Source organism: Terrapene carolina, unplaced genomic scaffold (genome assembly GCF_002925995.2).
Source record: "Terrapene carolina triunguis isolate 2854851 unplaced genomic scaffold, T_m_triunguis-2.0 Scaffold67, whole genome shotgun sequence".
NCBI classification, from domain to species: domain Eukaryota; kingdom Metazoa; phylum Chordata; order Testudines; family Emydidae; genus Terrapene; species Terrapene triunguis.
This window is the reverse complement of record NW_020664418.1, coordinates 33,596,202-33,618,803: the sequence shown is the minus strand read 5'-3', so window position 1 is coordinate 33,618,803 and position 22,602 is coordinate 33,596,202. Positions and strand designations below refer to the sequence as shown.

Below are 22,602 nucleotides of genomic sequence, written 5' to 3'. Positions count from 1 at the left end.
CTCCCCTCCAACGCCTGAAATGGAACCCCAAACCCCCAAATCTCAGCATTCCTCTGCTGTCAGGAAATATCTGTGAAACCCAATGGCAAAGTGTGTGTCTCATCCCCCTCTAGTGCTCGTCCACAGAGAACGACAACCAACTACTGCTCTCTGTTACTATGTTAACTCAAATGGCAGAGTTCTGTGCTGTGGAACCAAAAGCTCCAAACCTGTTGATGAAACTTCAGTGTCAATATAATACCACATCCTGGAATTTGTTTTTTTAGTTCACTTTTATCAAAACCTAGGCAATTACACACAAAAAACTATGTTAAAAGAACATTATTAAGGTTGCAAAGTCAAGCATTCAACAGTTAGAAAATGCCAGAAATAAAGGTTGCCTTGTGTGCAGGGACATCCCTAGGGGGGTCCGGGGCAGAAGTGACAGATGTGTCTCCTCTGGGACCGACCACACTGGCCAATCGCACCAGCCTGCAGGGCCTCCCAAAGCGCGTGGCCTGGAGCGGTTGCCCCGACTTGCCTACGCAAGGGACAGCTCTGCTTGTATGTATGCGTTATGATAGAGTCTTTAATTATGTAATTACATACTATTTTTTTTCCACATGATCCCTGCCTCATTCAGTACACAGGATAGACCTGCGCTGGGAATGAACCAGATTGTGTAATGAAAGAGACTGTTGTCTTTAGGACCCTTACCTTATTTGTGGCAGAAGTTCAATGAGGCAGGCGATGGCAGGAAGACAGAGGATGGCCTCAAGGTTAAGGCAATTGAATGCTGCCCTGGCAAACTGGATTCTATCCCTGCCTCTTCCACAGTGTTCTTATGTGATGCTATTCAAGTCGCTTGAACAAAAATTTTCATTGGTGGCCACTAATGGTGTGTTCCTCATTTTCTGGGTACCTGATTTGATACCCTCAGATCTAATCTGCAGAAGTGCTGAGCACTCACAGGTGCAACTGAAGTCAATGGGATTTGTGCTTACAATGTACACTGCTATGTAATGGTAAGTACTCTGAACAAAAAAAAAAAAAAAAAAAAATTCAGGTCCTAGTCATCTCAACTTTGTCACCCAGAATTAGTGAAAGCTTTTGACCTTGTTCTCTGTGCCTCAGCTCCCCACTGAAAATGGAAATACCACCACCTGACCTCACAGGGGTGTTGCAAAAAGAAATTAACACTTTTGAAGCACTCAGACACTGTCGTGATAAGCACCATAGAAGAGCCCATGAGGAAATTGATAATTCTGTTTTCAGAGTAGGGTTTGAATAGCATGTAGTAACATAAGAACAGTCATACTGGGTCAGACAAAAGGTCCATCTAGCGCAATATCCTGTCTTCTGCCAATGCCAGGTGCCCCACAGGGAATGACAGAACAGGTAATCATCAAGTGATCCATCCCGTCACCCATTCCCAGCTTTTGAAAAACAGAGGCTAGGGACACCATCCCTGTCCATCCTGGCTAATAGCCATTGATGGACTTATCCTCCATGAACTTATCTAGTTCTTTTTTGAACCCTGTTATAGTCTTGGCCTTCACAACATCCTCTGGCAAGGAGTTCCACAGGTTGACTGTACAGTGTGTGAAAAAATACTTCCTTTTAAAACAAAACCTGCTGCCTATTAATTTCATTTGGTGACCCCTAGTTCTTGTGTTATGAGAAAGAGTAAATAACACTTCCTTATTTACTTTCTCCACACCAGTCATGATTTTATAGACCTTAATCATATCCCCCCTTAGTTGTCTCTTTTCGAAGCTGAAAAGTCACAGTCTTATTAATCTCTACTCACATGGCAGCAGTTTCATATCCCTAATCATTTTTGTTGCCCTTTTCTGAACATTTTCCAATTCTAATATAATATAACTTATAATATAATAGTAAAGAGGGTTGAGGCCACATGTTGAGCAACAAAGATTGAACAAAATATCGAATAGCTGCTCATAAAGTGAGCACAATCCATTCTGTACACTGAATGAGAAAGGGAAAAAATAATATGATCATGTAATTAAAGACTGCATCATAATGCATATGCATACAGTGGCTTTAATTCTGGTATTCTCTAACCGTTGAGGGTTTGACTTTCCAACCTTAATAATGTTTTTAATGTAATTTTATACAATATCTACCCCATAGTTAGGGGCCTACCAAATTCACGCTCCATTTTGGTCAATTTCATCGTCACAGGATTTTTTTTTTAAATAAATTTCATGATTTCAGCTATTTAAAACTGAAATTTCATGGTGTTGTATTTGTAAGGGTCCTGACCCAAAAAGGAGGTGTGTGTGTGTGGGGGGGGGGGGGTCGCAAGGTACGAGGGGCTGTTGTGCTGCTACCCTTACGTCTGCGCTGTTGCGGACGTTGGCACTGCTTTCAGAGCTGGGCAGCTGGAGAGCGGCAGCTGCTGGCTGGGATCTCAGCTCTGAAGGCAGAGCCACTGCCAGCAGCAGCGCAGAAGTAAGGATGGCAAGGTATGGCATTGCCACCCTTACTTCTGCACTGCTGCCTGCAGAGCTGGGCCCTCAGTCAGCAGTTGTCACTCTCCAGCCACCCCCCTCTGATGGCAGCAACGCAGAAGTAAGGGTGGCAATACCGCGGCCCCCCTAAAATAACCTTGTGACCCCCCTGCAACTCCCTTTTTGGTCAGGATTTAAGAAACGCTGGTCTCCCCCGTTAAATCTGTGTAGTGTAGGGTAAAAGCACACAAAAGGCCAGACTTCATGGGGGGAGACCAGATTTCACAGTCCGTGATGCGTTTTTCATGACCGTGAATTTGGCAGGACCCTACCCATAGTGCATACAACTTCCATATAATTCTATTTCTAGTCTTTTGCTGGCTGGGCATTTTGTAATATTAAAATTCTTTAAAAAATGTTAAATATTTATTCAGAGACTTATTGTAACAAGCCAAAGTCATAATAATTATCACTAAAAATAAAGAGTTGCTTACCTGACAAGTTGTTGACAAATCTGACATCCTGGAAGGCATCTATGAAAAAGAATACACAGGTAAAGACAAGTTTAACATTTTCTGTACACTTCATATGTATACAGAACAAAGATTATTGAACAAAAAAAAAAAAAAAACCCAGATCTATAATGATACGGAAAATGGGTACCTAACCTTTCACCAAATATATAAGTTTCAAGCTTTTCTTCATTTATTTCTCTGATTAACATTAATATAGTAAAGCATGGCAACACAGGGATGGTTAGCACAAAAAATATATTCTCCGCATCTATTTGTTAAGCTACAAAAGTCAACTTCTATTCAAAAAGTTTCTACCTGCACTCATTGAAACAATTATAAACAAACTGAGACCTTGTCTACATTAGTTTCATCGACAAAACGGTTGAGGTGTACACACAATGCTCCTTTGCTGATTTAATTCTCTTGCTACGCTGACACAAAACCACCTTGATGAGCCGCATAAAGCTTTTTGCAACAAAGTTAGAGCAACACAGTGTCAGTGTAGACCAGGGGAGGGCAAAACTTTCAATCCGGCCCACGGGATTGCCAGCCCTGTGGCGCAGCGGGACTAAGGCAGGCTCCCTGCCTGCCAGGGCCCCGCACCGCTCCCAGAAGCGGCTGGCACCAAGTCCCTGCGGCCCCTGGGGAATGGAGGGGGGCAGAGAGCTCCGTGCGCTGCCCTTGCCTGCAGGCATCGCCCCCCACAGCTCCCATTGGCTGCCCCACCTCACCCCACCCCCAGGAGCCACTGCTGGACAAGCTGGCCACTTCCGGGAGCAGCACGGGGCCAGGGCAGCCAGGGAGCTTGCCTTAGCCCCTCTGCCACCCTGGAGCCGCTCGAGGTAAGCGGCGTTGGGCCCCCGCACCCCCACCCCCTGCCCTTACCCCCTCCCGCGCCCCAACCCCCCTCCTGCACCCCAACCCCCTGCCCCACCCTTACATTCATATGGCCCTGCGTACAATTTCTCCACCCAGATGTGGCCCTCGGGCCAAAAAGTTTGCCCATCCCTGGTATAGACGCTGCACTTGCTTATGTTTCCCTAAGTGGCCTCTAGGTGGTGTCCTAAAATGCCCATCATGACTGCTCTGCTAAGCAGTTTCTATTCTGCTGCCCTGCAGACAGGTACACAGGCATGCACCCCTCCCCCTTTAAAGCCCTAGGAATTTTTGAAATTCCACTTCCTGTTTGCTCAGCTTGGACGGCATCTTCCCAGCTGACCGTGCCAGCTTTCCACAGCAAACAGGCTCCCACGTGGAGTACTCCAGAGTTGCTGGATCTGTTGGGTCTGTGGGGAGAGGAGGCTGTGCAGTTGCAGCTCGTAGGAACTCTGACACCTACAAGCAAATTGCTTGTGGCATGGATGAGAAGGGGCACAAAAGGGACATGCTGCAGTGCTGTGCGAAGATAATGGAGCTGAGACAGGCTACCAGAAGACAAAGGAGGCCAACCGTCACTCTGGTGTAGTACCAAAAATATGCCACTTCTACAAGGAGCTATATGCTATCCTCAGTGGTGACCCCACCTCCACTGCCAAGAGCCCTGTGGATACTTCGGGGGGGACTGAAGGCAGTGCCCAGCAGAGTCAACCCGAGAACAAAGTAGTGGATGAGGAGGGTGAATTGGAGGAGGATGTGCGACAGGCAACAGGCTCGTCTGGTGGTGTAGCAAGCCAGGACCTCTTTCTGACTCAGGAGGGGTCTAGCCAGTCCCAGAAGCAGTCCGGCAAAGGTGTGCCTGAAGCAGGAGAGGGGAGCTCCAGTAAGTACTCATTTTTCTTTGATAATTCATGGTTACATGAGGTAGAGGTGTCTTTTATTTTGTTACATGGTGCATGTGGGAGAAGGGGTCAAAATTAACACTATTAGGTACTATTTGCATCTGCTTCGCATTTCCCTGTGCAGCTACATAATGGGGGCCCTGTGGAAAAGTTTGTTGATGCACACCGAGATCTTCTAAGAATCCTCCATAGAGAGCTCTAGGAAACTTTCCTGCAGATACTCAGCAATCCTCAGCCGAAGGTTCCTTGGCAGAGCTACTTTGTTCCTTCCTCCATTGTAGGAAATTTTGGTGCGCCAATCAGCAGTTACTTCTGGAGGAATCAAAGCATCACACAGGCGAGCAACATATGGTGCCGATCTGAAGTGACACATATGTAGGAGATGCACCCTTGCATCTTCAGTTACCCTCAATAGTATGATTTCAGCTTTGATCGCCCCCCACCTGTGGAAAACGGTGCTAGTATTCAGAATAATGTCTCAGGACACTTGTACTGATCCCCTTCTGAAACCACCCAGACCCTTTGTCCTGTCTTGCACCTTCTTCCCCCCCCCCCCCCTCCGACCCCCAGGGCCAAACTCACCATGTTTAGTGCTCTGACCGTGCTGTGTGCTTAATAAGGGAAAGTGAGAAAGAAGTATATGTAACTTTTATGATTTAAGACTGAGTGCACATACAATAATTACTCTATGTATTGTTTCTTTTGCTTCTGCAGATGTGTCCTTAAGGGCCAGCTCCTACAAACCAGCGGAGCACCTCCATCAGATAAGGAGGTGAACAAGGAAGAGTAAGGAGGATATGTTTCGGGAATTGCTGCAATCATCAGATCAGGCCAATAGCAAGCACAGAACGTTGAGATAGACAAATGAGAAACTAGAGGAGAGGAGACAAAGTCAAGAGTGGGTAATAAAGTTCATGGAGGACCAAACAGAGATCCTGAGGTCCCTGATTGCTCTGCAAGCAGAACACGTGAGTGCTCGACTCCCCCTTACTCCTGGGGGAATTCTGCATCACTGAGCGTGTGCAGAATTAATGTCCCCCGCAGATTTCTTTGCTTCCCCGCAGAAAAATGACTTCTGATGGGAAACAAAGGGAAAGCACAAGAGCAGTCACGTACGCCTCCCTGACAGCACAGGCAGGTTGGTTCGGGCGCCTGGAGCAGCTGGCAGAGACGTAAATGAGATGGTGATGGGCAGTCATGCATGTGAGAGAGAGAGAGAAAAGCTCTGTCCCTCTCGTTCGCTATTGCAACAAGCTTGGCGTGGAAGGGCAGGGCTTTGGGGTGTTTCTGAAGAGGTAGGCTTGGGGCAGGCTCTGTCCCCTCAGTTAGAGCAAAATGTAGCAGCCTGCCTGCTTAGTAATTGTTCCCACTGTCTTTGTGAATTCCTCCAGGAGTGTAAAACAGGTGTAAAACTTTTAAGGCTCCTTTACATTGCCAGAGTTGTGTAAAGGACATGTGGCCTTATAAATGCTAAGGTTACTTTAGTGATTAGAACTGATCTAAATTTTTGGACTTAAAAAATTTCCTATCAAAATGTGCTCCATGAACTGTCTGCTACTAACCTTTCTGGAGATGGTCAGTAGCCAATATAAATTATGGGTTTGATTCCCCAGCTTCACTTGCCTATGATGTAACACTGAGCACATGACTGCATATATTTGTTGACTAATAATTAGAAATAAAGGGTGAAACCTAACTACATTACCATAAGGCAAGGTGGGTTGGGGATTTCCTCCAATGCTTCCCACTTCCATTCTCCATCCACTGTATTGTAGTTTAAATAAATCACCAAAATAACTGAAACCAGCGTGATTATATTGTGTTAGTTTGACAAATAAAACATGTGGAATTTTGTAGATTTTTAAAATATTGTGCACAGAATTTTTAGGCGCAGAATTCCCCAGGAATATCCTCCTGCAGCCCGTACAGAACTGTATTCCTTGCCCTCCCCAAACTCCCCACACACATTCCTGACCCATAGCAGTACCCCTTGCACTCCACTGCAAGTACACCTTGCACTCCACTGCAAGGGACATTTTCCATAATGACAGCTAGCCTTTCTGAAGTGAGGATCTCACAGCTACGTGTGAGTGCTGTTCACTGTCAGGTCTCTTGTAAGAAATATTAATCTGTGTATTACCTTTAATAAAAATTGAGTTTTACAAAGACAGTGCTTCTTTCTTTGTGACTTACACAGGATGGTTGCAACAGAAATTCAAACAGTGGCAACTGCCACATTTGCAGACTACAATTAATGCTCAGGCAGAAATCATTACAGGGGTCACTCAAGGTGGCAAGTAAACAATGCCTGGCTTAATTCATTACAGAAAGACACATTACTGGGGCTCATTGTCAAAATGCTGCTTCAAAGCCTCCCTGATTCAAATAGCCCCCCATTGAGCCCCTCTAGTAACACTGCTGTCTGGCTGCTCAAAATCAGCCACCTGGCAATCCACCTCATCGCTCCACCCCTGGGGAAACTTTTCTCTCTTAGCTTCATAAATGTTATACAGTGCACTGAGGTCTAACCTGCCAAAAAGGCAGTGCCAGCAACCCTTTAATCTGCCAAAGGCACATTCTACGGTCATTCTGTACCTGCTGAGCCTGTTATTGAAGTGCTCCTTGTTGCTGTCAAGATTTCAGGTGTATGGATTCATGAACCACAGGAGTGAGGGGTAGGTTGGGTCTCCCAGGATCACTATGGGCATTTCCACATCCTCTATTGGAAAGTCCCTACTTGTGGCTTTCTGTACAGGCGAGGGTTCATGAAGATACATGTGTCATGCAACTTCCCTGACCACCTTGTGTTGATGTCAGTGACACGACCCTGGTGATCCACCAGCGCCTGCAGTAGCATAGATAAGTAGCCCTTTCTGTTGATGTACACTCTGTCGCAAGATGGTCTGGGGCCAAAATTGGGATGTGTGCGCCATCTATAGCCCTGCCGCAGTTAGGGAATCCCATTGCCACAACGGCATCCACTATTTCCTGCACACTGCAGAATCACAGTCTTTCGTAGCAGGAGGTGATTCATGGCCCTGCACACTTGCATCAGCGCAACCCCCCCAGTGGACTTCCCAACTCCAAACTGATTCATGACTGACCGGTAGCAGTCTGGAGTTGCCCACTTCCACACAGCAATCACCACTCGCTTTTCCACCATTAGGGCAGCTTTCATTTCTGTGTTCTGGCACCGGAGGGCAGGGGCGAGCTCCACATACAGTTCAAAGAAGGTGGCTTTGCACATACAAAAGTTCTGCAGCCACTGCTCATCATGCCATACCTGCATCACAATCTGATCCCACCACTCGGTGCTTGTTTCCTGAGCCCAATAGTGACGGTCCACCTTGTGCAGCTGCTCTGTGAATGCCAAATCAATTTTGAATTGTTTCTTTCCATGGCATACAGTAGTGCAGGCAGCACAGATGCCTGTTCAGATTAGCAATTTATGAAATACTGAAGGTCAGCCACGTTGTGTTCATAATACTTATCAAAGACTGGTGAGCAGTGCAGGATCCATGCTTCCAGGCAGAGAGGGAAGGCACAAGGTTTACAGGGGCAGTTGAAAACGGTGCAAAACCCAGTCAGAAGACCTTGGAATTATGGGATGGAGAAAACTGCATCAGAGGGGCGGTGATTTCGCCCCCATGATGCACTACGATCCATTCCTAGAACTCCTAACGGGAGGTGGAAGCGATTTGCACAGGGGGATAGCTACCAATGGTGCATACTCTCTTTGTCAGTGCTACAGCATCACCTGTGGACAAGTTCTACCGACACAAGGAGCATTGTGCGAAAATGCACAAGCAATATAATTACAGCGGTTTATGATCATTGACGTAACTTAAGTCGACTTAACTCTATAGTGTAGACATGGCCTAAATTATATTTTTAGGCCCTGATTCATCAAAGTATTTAAGCACATGCATAGTCCTATTGAAGTTAAATAATGGTCTTTAATCACCATTAACTTCAATGGGATTATTCACACTGTTTCAGGTTAAACCCATGCTTAAATGTTTGGTAAACTGGGGTCTTAAACTAGATAGTATGAAGCTTTTATATTTTTCTACAACTCTTGGGAGGGGGGGTAATATGCTGTCTTTTTCTTTGACTCCATAGTTTAAATACTGTGGCATCTCTCCCTCAGAGTTGATCCTTCTCATTCCTGTGTCTTGTTGGGATTTTTTGCTTTGGGGTGAAGGTTATTTTGCCCTTCATGTGCATAAGGATAAGCTGGGTCCTAATGAACTTGTACAATGTTCTATTAATTCAATCAATTCATTGTGAAACGATGCAGAAATTCTAATTCCATCTCCTTCCAAATCTCATTTTACACATCTTTTCCTCTTTGTCTTTGCCTCTTTCTTTCCCCTTCTGTATTTGCATAACAGTTTTCTGTAACTTTCATCATAAACAATTAACTAACCTGTATTATTCAAGTCCATAATAAATTTTGGTATAATTGTACAAAAATATACTATCTAAAATCAAATTATATTGTATATTCACATTTTATAACTATGCTGAAAATAAATTAAAGCATAAAGCAAGCTCTTTAAATTGTAGTTATTTTAGCCTTTTTTGAAGCTACATTAAGTTATAAATCTTCTGGATATTTAATATGAAACTAGATTTCAATAATTGCCAAACTAGGTTTTTAACTATAGATCACAACTTATGCTAAGCAAAATTATTCTGCAAAACATCTAAAAAATGTTTTTTTCTCTTCTATATTTGATTCCTTCATGCATATTTCAGGAACTACAGTAAGATAAAATCTAAGGAATGGATTAGCCAAATGCGAAACTTCATTTGTAGGCTACAAATGGATTAAACTTAAAAAGACAAGTGTTGAAAGATTGTTTTGTTCCCTGGGAAATGCTCTGGAAATTTTAACAGCTTCCTAATTACTCTGCTTGCATTTGCAAGTTTTCCATGTGTTTCAATTGGATCGTGGCAGTAAATTTTAAAACCTTCTCAGGGTCCTATGGTTTCAAGGAATTTAATGAATCATTTGTGATACATTTCACAGACTAGAGCTCAGACTAGAGCTTTATTCTGCCTGAAACAAATTCTCAAAAGAAACTAATATTAGTCTGAATTTAGCAAAGTTATACAAGTGTTCTATGTGCAGGACTTGAACTAGCAGCTTTATGGATCTGAAAAGCAGAAGTTTAATTCTAAAAGTCATTGAAACTGTGTAACACTTAACTTGGGGCTGTAGAGGCAGTTAAATTGCAACTAGTATTTCTAATTTTAGCAATTTTTTAAATTGCCATGTAACATGAAGTAACAATAGATTTAATCTCATTTGTGATTGGAGGTGGGTTTATATCAGCAAGATGCTACAACATGTATAAATTAAATCCTGTTAAGAATCTTGTTAATTTATATCTGAATGACTTCTAGAACCAGTGAAATCCACAAACTAACTAGATGCTTCAGAGGTCATATTTCTAAGTTGACTGCACATTTTAATTTCACATCATCTTGTTCAGGTATTGTGAAAGACTAAGTTAAAAGCAGTATTTAATCAATTTTATTACACCCTGTATCGTTTCATATGCCTAAAGTCAGGTCTCTTACTCAATGCTTACTAAGCAAAATACTAATATTTGCAGATTTTCATCATACTTAATGCCCTCCATAGTTGTAACCATTTTCAATGCCCTTTCTGACCTTTCCTCGTCTTTTCACACTGTTGTTTTTCCCCCCCAAAGGTTTTGAATGATGAGGATGGAGTGGGGGGGGGGGGGAAGGTATCACATGCCACACCCTGATATCAGAATTGAGTTTTCTGAAAACACAACTTTCCTCCACCTTTGAGTCTGTATGGCCCGTGTCAATTTTGGCTCTCTTGGATTTCTCTCTTTTCTCTTTCCATTGGATTCTTCATCTCTTTCTGCATCACACTCTCACATTTATTTCTCCCTATCTCCTTAATGTCAACTCTTCAGCATGAAAGGAAATGTATTTCTTGCAGGCTCACAGTCTTCTTTCCTCTACCAGTCTCTGTATGAAGTGCATCTTTACAGTGCTTTCTGATCTAAAGAAATGTGCAACAAGAAGCATTGTAGATAGTTATGCCCACTACAGGGACTAGTAGAAAAAGGAAGAGGCGACATACTCAAATGAATAGGTATCTGTGGTATGTTGAGGGACTTTCAATAAAGTCAGAGAAACCTTACAGACACAGTTGTGATGCTTAGGCACTAAGGAGTGAACTAAAGGCAGAGTTTCATTTTATATAGATAAAAAAAATTGAGTTTACATGAATGTTTTAAGAACAGCAGTTACTGTACCAATCTATTTTATACCAATTTAATTAAGAAGTACTAAGGAAGCCATGCATAAAATTTCTAGTTACCTGTGAGGGTCCTTTGAACTTGGTATAATATACACACATTCCCTCTTGGTAAAAGTGTTTTCTATCCAGGATTTCTGGGACTGTAAAAATAAGAGTTATACAAGAATTATATTATAAAATTATCATATAAATCACTGTCAATATTCTTTAAAAAAAGAAAACTGTATGATACAATAGCCAGAAGTAGGCATTAAAGAAATATAATTCCCCATTTAAATATATTTCTATTTTTCATTGATGAAAGCATATATCTGCAGTATTGACAAGGACAAACAGTAAGGCCAAGATATTCAAAAGCAAGAGTGATTTTGAATGCACATGTGAAGAGGTCTGATTTTCAATAAGAGCTTTCTCTCTGAAAATCAGGCCCCTTTAAAGTGCCTCATATTGGGCACCTAAAATTTGAAGCAACCAGAATCAGTAGTCACTTTTTATGTATCCGGGGAGCCGTGTTAGTCTGTATCCACAAAAATAACCAGGAGTCCGGTGGCACCTTAAAGACTAGTCACTTTTTAAAAGTCTAAGGGTATGTCTACACTACGAGGGTAATTCGATTTTACTTAAATCGAATATGTGGAATCGATATTGCAAAGTCGAACGTGTGTGTCCACACTAAGGACACACTAAGGACAGTAATTCGACTTTGTGAGTCCACACTAACGGGGCGAGCGTCGATATTGGAAGCGGTGCACTGTGGGCAGCTATCCCACAGTTCCCGCAGTCCCCGCTGCCCATCGGAATTCTGGGTCGAGCCGCCAATGCCTTCTGGGTAAAAAAAATTTGTCGTCATCCGTCCGTCACTAACGCCCTCCCTCCCTCCATGAAAGCGCCGGCGGGAAATCAGTTCGCGCACTTTTCTGGTCAGTGACAGCGCGGACGCCACAGCACTGCGATCATGGATCACGCTGCGACCATCGCTGCACTTGTGGCCGTTCTCAACACCTCGCAGCTTATCATACACCTTTCCCTGAGGCAGATGCAGAGAAATCGGGCGAGGAGGCTACGGCACCGCCGTGAGAGCCTGAAGTCGGAGAGTGGCACAGAGCTGTCAGAAACCACGAGCCCCAGCGCCCAGGACATGACGTTGGCAATGGGGCATGTGGATTTTGTTGAACGGCGATTCTGGGCCCGGGAAACAAGCACGGACTGGTGGGACCGTATAGTGCTTCAGGTCTGGGATGAATCCCAGTGGCTGCGAAACTTTCGCATGCGGAAGGGGACTTTCCTCGAACTTTGTGAGTTGCTGTCCCCTGCCCTGAAGCGCAAGGACACCCGCATGCGAGCAGCCCTCACTGTCCAGAAGCGAGTGGCCATAGCCCTCTGGAAGCTTGCAACGCCGGACAGCTACCGGTCAGTCGCGAACCACTTTGGTGTGGGCAAATCTACCGTGGGGGTTGTTGTCATGCAAGTAGCCAAGGCAATCGTCAAGGTACTGCTGTCAAAGGTAGTGACCCTGGGAAACGCGCAGGCCATCATAGATGGCTTCGCCGCGATGGGATTCCCAAACTGCGGTGGGGCTATCGATGGGACTCACATCCCTATCCTGGGACCGGACCACCAGGCCAGCCAGTACATCAATAGAAAGGGCTACTTTTCAATGGTGCTGCAAGCACTGGTGGACCATCGGGGACGGTTTACAAACATCTACGTCGGATGGCCGGGCAAGGTTCATGACGCTCGCGTGTTCAGGAACTCTGGTCTGTTTAGACGGCTGCAGGAAGGTATTTACTTCCCAGACCACAAAATAACTCTTGGGGATGTGGAGATGCCTACAGTCATCCTCGGGGACCCAGCCTACCCGCTAATGCCCTGGCTCATGAAGCCCTATACTGGCGCCCTGGACACAGAAAAAGAACTGTTCAACTACCGGCTGAGCAAGTGCAGAATGGTGGTGGAGTGTGCTTTTGGCCGTCTCAAAGGGAGATGGAGAAGCTTACTCACTCGCTGTGATCTCAGTGAAACCAATATCCCCATCGTTATTGCAGCTTGCTGTGTGCTCCACAATCTGTGTGAGAGCAAGGGGGAGACCTTTATGGCGGGGTGGGAGCTAGAGGCAAATAGCCTGGCTGCTGATTACGTCCAGCCAGACAGCCGGGCCATTAGAAGATCCCAGCGGGACGCCCTGTGCATCCGGGAGGCTTTGAAAGCTAGGTTCCTGAGTGAGCAGGGCAACCAGTGACTTTTCAGTTTGTGGACAGAAAAGCTGAACCTGCCCCCGTTTCTTTACCCAGTCCATTTTGACTATCCTCTCCAGTTACATACAACCTTCACCCCCTTCCCCTTCCCAAAAAATAAAATCATTTCGATTTTTTAATGAACACCGTTGTCTGTATTGCTGTTTTCGCGGGAATATTTTAAACCGGGGACGCAGACTGTGGCGGGGGGCGGGTTTAGTGTTCTGATGCAAATGATACTTCTAAACTCCCGGAATGACAGGCTCCGCACTGGTGGACTGGTTATTTCAATGGAGCCTGCCAGCACTCCTGGGGGGGGACTGTGTGTATGTGTCGGCTATGTGACTTTCTGGCAGGGGGGGTAGGGTTACAGATCCCCTGCTGCGTGGATCTGTGAGCCAGGATAAGGACCGCTGCATAAGATCTGTAACTGCCCTCCCCCGCCACAAAGTCACAGAGCAACCCCCCCCCCCAAAAACATGAAAAGCACCTCCCAGACTGACCAGGGTAACCAGTGACTGCACTGTGTATGTGTCCTGATGCTGGACCTGACACCGCCTCTGTACCCTGCTAAAGGTGACTGTCCTGTCCAATTACCAAGCCCCTTCCCCCCCTCCAGACAGACTCTCCCTCAAAAGAACCTGACTGAAACAGTAATGAACAGAAACAAACATTTTATTGCGAACCAGACATGAAACGTGGGGGGTGAAACTTGGACGGGGGCTTGTGTGAGGTGGGTAGGAAAGGACTTATGAAATTTTGGGGAATGTCAGCCTTCTACTGCTAGAGCAGTCTGCAGGGGTTGATTGAAAGTTTTAACGGCCCTTGCCGCCCCTCCTTCTTTGGACTTTGGGTGAGGGTGGTGTGGGACTTGGTGGCGGGTGAGGGCGGTTACAGATAGACTGCAGCGGGGCTCTGTCCTCCTGCCTCCGGTCTTGCAGAACATCCACAAGGCGCCGGAGCGTGTCCGTTTGCTCCCTCATTAGTCCAAGCAGCTTTTCAGTAGCCTGTTGGTCCTCCTGACGCCACCTCTCCTCCCGTTCCATGACTGCTCGGTGCATTTGTGACAAGTTCTCCCTCCACTGTGTCTGCTGGGCTGCCTGGGCTCGGGAGCAGCCCATTAGTTCTGTGAACATGTCTTCACGCGTCTTCTTCTTCCTCCGCCTAATCTGCGCTAGCCTCTGGGAGTGTGCTGACAGGCTGGGTTGGGAGACAGTCGCAGATGTGTCTGTGTGAATTTTAAAAAGGGAGTGAATTCCTGAGACAGATAAATGAAATTGTATACAAAGAACCTAGTCTTTCTCTGTGAACAAGACCATGCACTGAACCTCTCACATGCGCACTCAGGACAAGGTCGAATTTTCGGCCGTCGCCTTCAGTGCCTGTGGACTTGCGGAGGTCTTGGAGTGTTCAGAGAACTGTGGCTGGAGACCTGAACTTCTGGAGCGGGCAATAATGGTAAGCCGCAGACTTGTGGCTGCTTAAAACTCCAGCAGTAGCACTGGCCTCCTTTCACATTGAAAGCAATGCCAGTCTCTGCTGCCAGCAATCAGGACAGCATCAACTCTGCCCCTGTCCCACCCCCTCGCGGCTGTCCCAGGGAAAGATCCCTGTATGCTGCCCCTCTCCCTCCACCGCGTGGCTGTAAAGCAGTCCCAATACTAACAGTCCCCTCCCTAATTCAAAGCAGGGCGTCATGAGCGACATCACCCTCCTGAGGATCCCGGACACCCAGAGAGAACGCATGCTGCGGGAAAGCATGCAGAAACCGGGGCCGTATGCCGCCATGCTATGTCGGGCCATGATCCCCGAGTACCTGATTGTGGCATGGAGGGGACATGTCTGCTACCACGGAGGGCCCACTAAGATCGCCCTACCCCGGAACCTGATCAACAGGCTTGAGCTCTACCTCCACGAGACCTACGAGGAGTTCTCCTACGAGGATTTCTCGTCGATCCCCGGCCACATTGACCGGATTTTCGCGTAGGTGCACTGGGACTTTGGAGTGGAGCGTCTTGGGCCTGGGAATCATGTAGTAACGGACATTGTGAAATTTTTTTAAAATACTTGGGACTAAATTGAGAAGAGCCTAAGACAGAGAAATCATGCAAAACCCATTTGTTACCTTTGTAAATATTCCTGTTTTGTACCTGATTATTTTTTTACTAGTTTACAGCACTTTTATAAATATACATTGTTAATAGTATAAATATTACCGTTCTGTTTTAAATAAATGTTTACATGTTTACAGCACTTACTGCTTGATCCGTCCCCTGATTCTGTGTCCGGGGTAAGGGATGGGGACGGTTGGTACGGGATCTCGGTAAGGGTGATGAAGAGCTCCTGGCTGTCGGGGAAATCAGCGGTGCCAGCGCTGTCGACTGCCTCGTCCTCCTCATCTCCTTCCTCCTCTTCCCCGTCCGCTGTCATGTCCGACATGATCCCATCCTCGGAGTCCACGGTCAGGGGTGGGGTAGTGGTGGCGGCCGCTCCCAGGATGGAATGCAGTGCCTCGTAGAAACGGGATGTGTGGGGCTGGGATCCGGAGCGTCCGTTAGCCTCTTTGGTTTTTTGGTAGCCTTGTCTCAGCTCCTTGATTTTCACGCGGCACTGCGTTGCATCCCGGCTGTAGCCTCTCTCTGCCATGGCTTTGGAGATCTTCTCGTAGATCTTAGCATTCCTTCTTTTGGAGCGCAGCTCTGAAAGCACGGACTCATCGCCCCACACTGCGATGAGATCCAAGACTTCCCGATCAGTCCATGCTGGGGCCCTCTTTCTATTAGATTGCACGGCCATCTCTGCTGGAGAGCTCTGCATAGTTGCCACTGCTGCTGAGCTCCCCTCGATGTCCAAAGAGGAACTGAGATTCAAACTGCCCAGACAGGAAAATGAAAATGAATTCAAATTTTCCCGGGGGTGTGGCTGGTCAGAGCATCCGAGCTCGGACTGCTGTCCAGAGCGTCAACAGAGTGGTGCACTGTGGGATAGCTCCCGGAGCTATTAACGTCGATTTCCATCCACACCTAGCCTAATTCGATATGGCCATGTCGAATTTAGCGCTACTCCTCTCGTTGGGGAGGATTACAGAAATCGATTTAAAGAGAGCTTTATGTCGAACTAAATGGCTTCCTGGTGTGGACGGGTGCAGGGTTAATTCGATATAACGGCGCTAAAGTCGACATAAAAGCCTAGTGTAGACCAGGCCTAAATGTTTTGATTAACTACATTCTGAAGTTAGTTTTGCAACAATCAGTTACTTATTATGAAAAAAAAATGATGTAACAAAAGAAGAAATATCCACTAGTGAAAAACAGATTACAACTACAGGTAATTTGGCCTAAATTATTGTCTGTTGCTAAAAGCTCTATCAAACTGCATTAACAAAACATCAAAAGATTATAAACTCTGTTATATTTTAATGGTTACATAAAAAGAATAGGTTAAAATTTTGAAAATCAGATAAGTGCGCTTACAGCATTTTCATGAAACTCTTTACTGTATATTCCAGATTGCAAGAGAATTTTGCACTTAACGATAGCACGCATTTTAAATGACACACACAAAATATGCAAATTGAGATGCAAGAACATGCAAGCAAACATTCTGAAATAGTTCACTAAAGTGTGACCAAAATAGTTGCTATGTGGTATTTTGAAGTTACAAAATATTCACTATTTATTTCATGAAGCTAGTTAGAAATTTATCACTGTTTCACTTGTGTTTTAACTATTCTATTATAAAGTTGTCAGTCATTGATAATGGCAATAAAATAGGATAACTCTAGTTCTTTGTCAAGTAGCAAATCCTACCTTTTATTCCCACTTCTGATAAACAATTTAATGAGCATCCTCAAGAGATATTCCAAACTGAGTTCAAAATGTGCTTGAAAACCTTTAATTAGATGTTGACTTCCTTAAATGTTTACCTATTTTAATTGCTAGTCAAGATTCTGTTTAGCTTGCTTTAAAACAGGGACATAACATTATCTTACAGATCCAAACTTTACTTTTGCCAAGTGACTTGGATGATGCAGAGTCAGCCTGTCATTTCAGCTATTTGCTGGGAAGAGATTCAATTCAGTAGAATCTCAAGAAGTATATCCAGAAACAATATGCAACCTACGTTTCTTCTGTATTCTATGCAATATTATTATAAACCTTAATTAAATTAAGATGCTATTCTGATACTAAGTGAAATGCATTGGAAATATTAGTATCATGTCCAGTTTTGGTCTGCATCTATTGAAGTCAATATAAGAAAAAAAGTTAGCCATGCTTCCTTAGAAATGCTTGTTAGGATGGAATGCTTCCTTCACTGGAAAAGGGGAGAAAATGGACCCTGAAGTATATTGCTGCTTTAGGATACCTACCTAAGTTCACTCAGAGTCTTTCCAGAAATGCTATTTTTCTTGACTTCTGGAAATAGAGGCCAGGAATATAGATACTTAAATTAAAGATGGTTTAGCTTCATTGATCAAAATTCTAATTTACTAGGAATCATACAACAAGCAAGTTACTACAAACAGTACTGTACAAGTTAATTCTCATGACTCATCTACCACTTCTTGTCCACCTCTTTCAAAGCCACATCTAAAATTGTTTTTCCTGTACATCTTTCCTACTTCAGTCTTCACAAGCACACTAGAGTCTTTTGTGTTGGCTGTATTTGATTGTGAGCTTGACAACACAAGGACTCGTTACTCTGTTAACTGCCATCCTCATTTTGGGCAATTTATAAATAGTTGGGGGTTTTTTTCTCCAAAAAAAAAAAAAAAAAAAAAAAATGAAAAAAGAATATCCTGAAGCCACTTTGTGATGTGATCCTATCAGCTTTTACAGATTAGACAGGGCTGGGCTGGTTAATGATTGAATGGGAGGCATCTAAGAAACAAATAGATCTGGGGTACCCAACCTGTAAGGCACGCACACATCCCCAAAGGGGCACCAGGCTCCTCCAGAGGACATTGAAAGCTGCAAGATTGCCACCATGGAACACATAAACCACTCTTCCTAATGGTGGCAGGGGATGGGGGGAGGAAAGAATGTATTCCTTACAGCAGAAACAGGTAAAGACCAGTATAAAGTAAGGGAGGGAGCGAGAGAAGGGAATGGAGAAAACTAGGGGAAGTGAGATGGGAGGAATAGAAAAATAAGACAGAGTTGATGAGAACTGGGGAAAACAAACAGTGAAAAGAAAACGGTGGGAAAAAAAGGCAGAACTAGAATTGAGCAGAAGAAGTTAAAACCCAGAAGAGAGAAAAAAAAAACCATTCAGAAGAGAAAAATAGAAGCCACAAGAAAGAATGATGAGGGAGACACAAGATGGGAGCCCAACCACTTATTTACAGTGCTTTCTGATCTAAAGAAATGTGCAACCAGAAGCAGTGTAGATAGTTATGCCCTCTACGGGGATTAGTAGAAGGTATTGAACCAATGACCTTTCTTGGTTGGCCCTTCAATTCCTCCCCCTCACAACAGAGTTAATTCTACTCCAAGTGGGAAACGGCCTGCCAAGAAAGATCAGTAGTTTCCAACCTAGGTGCTGAAAATAAGTGGCATCTGAGATAAAGAAGCATAGTGCTAGGAACTCAGTGAATCTGCTGTCCCAGGAAAGGAAAGGGCAAGAGAAGCATACAGCTGTCTCTTAGCAGCAGGTGCTAAACATTCATTCAGTTAGCAGTGAACTTTATAGTGCTGCTATTCAAGAGACTATTAAACTATGAAATCCAAAACAAGTGTTGCTTACAGTTTTTATTTAAATGAAATAAAATTACAAGTAATATTATGAAAAAGATATGCCAAGTCTTTACTGTGAATTTTATTTAATTTTCTTTTCACACTTGCAACTTGGTGAAATAAGACTGACCCATTGAAATAGCATGGAGAGTTAAACAATCTGAAGTTCTCAGACTAGGGAAATGCCCAAAGATTTACATGGGAAATACTCCTAGCAAGTATTAGTAGAACGAACCCTTCACTGACATACTGCACATTTTGCTCTACATTCACTTTTTTTCCTATTAAACTTTTCCAGATAAAGACCTCACATCTAGAGCCACCATACAAGATAAGATATACCTTGTGAAAGTAAAGACGTTTCAGCAGCACACAGATTCCTAATGCTCTAGTGGGCAAGATTGTTTTAATCTACTTCTTAACTCTCAGAGGATTATGCAATATACTGTATGTTTGCTGTGTACAAGGAATTTCAAGAATAGTGAAAAGTCACAATGAGCCTTCATTATCAGTATAGAAATTATTAAAACTATACAAAAAGTGACCTGGATCCTTTATGATTCAGTAAAGAAGTGTACTGGTATGTTCACACCATGACTCATTAAAAGATTTATTTGAAATATTCTCACAATTAGTGCTTTCTGAAAAATGTTACAAACTAAAGATAGAAAGAGTCATAGAACAAACTACTACTAAATAGCATACACAAGTATTTTCTAAACCTTAATCTTAGAATATTTATCTTAACTGAAGCTTACATAGCTGTACGGTATTTGCAGACTGTAAAAAGTGTGTGTCAGTGCCAAAAAAGTGTTTTGTTTATTTTAAAACAGGTGTGTAGCGGGGCAGTCACCCCGCTCCATTTTGGAAGGGTTTAAAACCAGGTCTGGGAAAGGGCTGCCCCGAGGAGCCAATCAGGCTCCGGGAAACCCAAGAGGGACTATGGGAGGTGCAGTGAGCCCTCCAAAAGCAGGTAGGGCAGATGGCAAGGGAGCAGCAGGCCCTGGTAAGATGCCTGAGAGGGGAGTTCAAGAAGAGTCACTGAGAGCGTGAGGGGAAACCGAGCGCCAGGGCCAGGAGGCCCTGGGCAGAGTGCAGGGCTTGTTACACCTGTGGGAGGCGGGGACATTTGAGAGGGGACTGTCCCTACTGGGTTGGGGGCAAGGAGCCTCACCCAGAACAGAGGAAGGGACAAAACCCTGGGAAGGCCCATTGGGTGAAGAAACCCAAGAGGGGATGGACATGTTGGGCCTGTGGGCAGTGAGGGCACCTATGGAGGGATTGCCCGGACCAAGGGAACACGGCCAGGGAACACGGGCAGCCCAGGGAGGGCTAGACCCAGGAAGGAGTTTGAAAGGCCTGAGGCTGGGAGGAGGCAAGGAGTTTGCTTCTTGTGCCAGGAGAGGGGCCATATTAAGAGACACTGCCCCCTCAAGGAACAAGGGGTGCAGGAAGAGATACTTCAGGACCCCAGGTGGTCGAAGGCGAGCAGGGTCGACGCTGCAGTAGACCTGCCAGGGAGCCCTGCCCAATGAAAGGTATCCGACAGAGGTACTGGGACAGAGGGGGCCCAGCAGGAAGCTGGGACCCAGACTGTCGGGGAGCAGGCTGCAATGGGAACCCAGACCCTGAAGTTAGAGGGTCTGGAGGACGTTAGCCTATGTATGCGACTGGCGGCTGTGGAACAGGCCCGCTGGATGGTGGAGGTGGAGCTGCAGAAATCCCACAAGGAGAAGGAAGACCTGGCCCTGAAGTTGAATGAAAGTGAAGAGAAGCGAGTGTGACTGGCGGGACATCTCCAGGTCACACAGGCTAGAGAACCCCCCTACCCCAGGCATGGGATTTTGGGGGGAGGGAGGGTGGTGTAGCAGGGTGGTCACCCCGCTCCAGTTTGGAAGGAGTTAAAACCAGCTCTGGGAAAGGCCTACCCCGAGGGGCCAATCCGGCAAAGGCAGGTAGCAGCCAATCCAGGCCCAGTAGGGCTGGTATAAAAAGCGCTGTGAGCTAGGAGGCAGGGGGTCTCACTCCAGCCTTGGGGGTGGGAAGAACCTGGTTGCCTGGGAGTACAGGGTACCTTCAATAGAGCAGTGCTGGGGAAGGGGCAGGCTTAGCTGGGGAGCTCAGACCTGGCGACCTTCCAGGCTGAGGCCTGACAGGAAGGCCTTAGGAGGTACTGGGGCTGCAGGAAAAGACAACAGGTCCAACGCCATAGCCAATGATGAGTGGCCACTTCAGACTGCAGTTTGCCCCTTATTTTATCTTTAGTGAAATCCATGATGGACACTACTAGCAGGTTTCTTTGCAGAACCAATCTTATAACAGTTAACTTTAATTTAAGGTGTTGAAGATAGCAGGTTACAAGAAGAAACCACTGCCAAAGTGCAGTATGAAATCAGGTCTCAAATAAAAAAAAAAAAAAAAAAAAGTCTTCATTTAACATAATATGGAACCTATAAATACTTTTATTTACCACACTATAACAGAGAGAAACATACTTTTGACAAATTCTATATCCTACTTCATTGATAAAAAGCAATATTTCATCATGCCAACATGGAATTCTTCAGAATTAGTGAACAAACTGTCTGGACTACTTTCCACATAAAAAGCTTTCCTATTCCACAAAATCCCTTAACAAAAATTAGTATTAATAAGTAATCTGTATAAAATTTTTTACAAAACAGCAAATTATATGTTTAATTTGGCCATATATTTTAAGACTACCAAAAAAATTGTTTTTTGCTATTTGTTTACTAGTTTTCTGAAGTACACAGCAGGATTCCAGTTTATTCTGCTTGACCTTTCATTTACTAATGATGTTACATGTTGCTGCAGGCTTTCAAACTCTTAAATAAAAACTATAACAAAATTAAGATTCTTCCCCAAGAACATTAGAGGATTAAGCCGTCTGTGCATTTATTTTTTAGTAAACTGCAGATTACATATTTTTGGAATGAATGTAAACAACTACTTTCAATATAGAAAATGCTTCTCAGTGTCAAGCACATAAAACATATTTAACATTTATTTATACAGAAAACATATTTAACTATACATAGGGTGAACAAGTGTCTGGTTTTTGACCAGGACCCCCGGTCGAAAAGGGACCCTGGGGACTCCAGTCAGCACTGAAGTCCGGGCAGTGGTACTGCAGAGATAAGGCAGGTTAGTCCCTACCTGTCCTGGCTCTGCGCTGCGCCTCAGAAGTGGCCAGCAGGTCCGGCTCCTAGGCAGGGGGGCCACAGGGCTCTGCATTCTGACCCCACCCCGAGCACCGGCTCCGCACTCTGCGGCCAATGGGAGCTGCAAGGACGGTGCCTGCGGGTGGGAATAGTGCGCAGAGCCGCCTGCTGTGCCTCTGCCTAGCAGCGCCGAGTCAGCACAGGTAGGAACCCTGCCTTAGCCCCCCTGCTGCACCGCTGACCGGGAACCCCTGGAGGAAAGCCCGCACCCCTGCCCCAGCCCTGAGCCCCCGTCCAAAACCTGGAGTCCCCACCTGCACCCCCAAACCCCTCATCCCCAGCCCCACCCCAGAGCCTCCACCCCCAGAGAGAGCTCTCACTCCCCCTGCACCCCA

At 45.1% G+C, this 22,602-nt stretch overlaps 1 protein-coding gene across 1 annotated transcript in view; it reads right to left on the bottom strand.

The window, feature by feature from the left end:
* LOC113406065 (transient receptor potential cation channel subfamily M member 7-like) overlaps window positions 1–22,602 on the bottom strand; it is a 70,339-nt gene that overhangs the window by 13,355 nt on the left and 34,382 nt on the right. The window contains exons 2-3 of the mRNA XM_026648309.2: window positions 11,117–11,196; window positions 2,948–2,986 (exon numbers count right to left, since the gene is read on the bottom strand). Of these exons, the coding sequence (XP_026504094.1) occupies window positions 2,948–2,986; window positions 11,117–11,196 (119 nt within the window). The remainder of the gene's footprint in view (window positions 1–2,947; window positions 2,987–11,116; window positions 11,197–22,602) is intronic.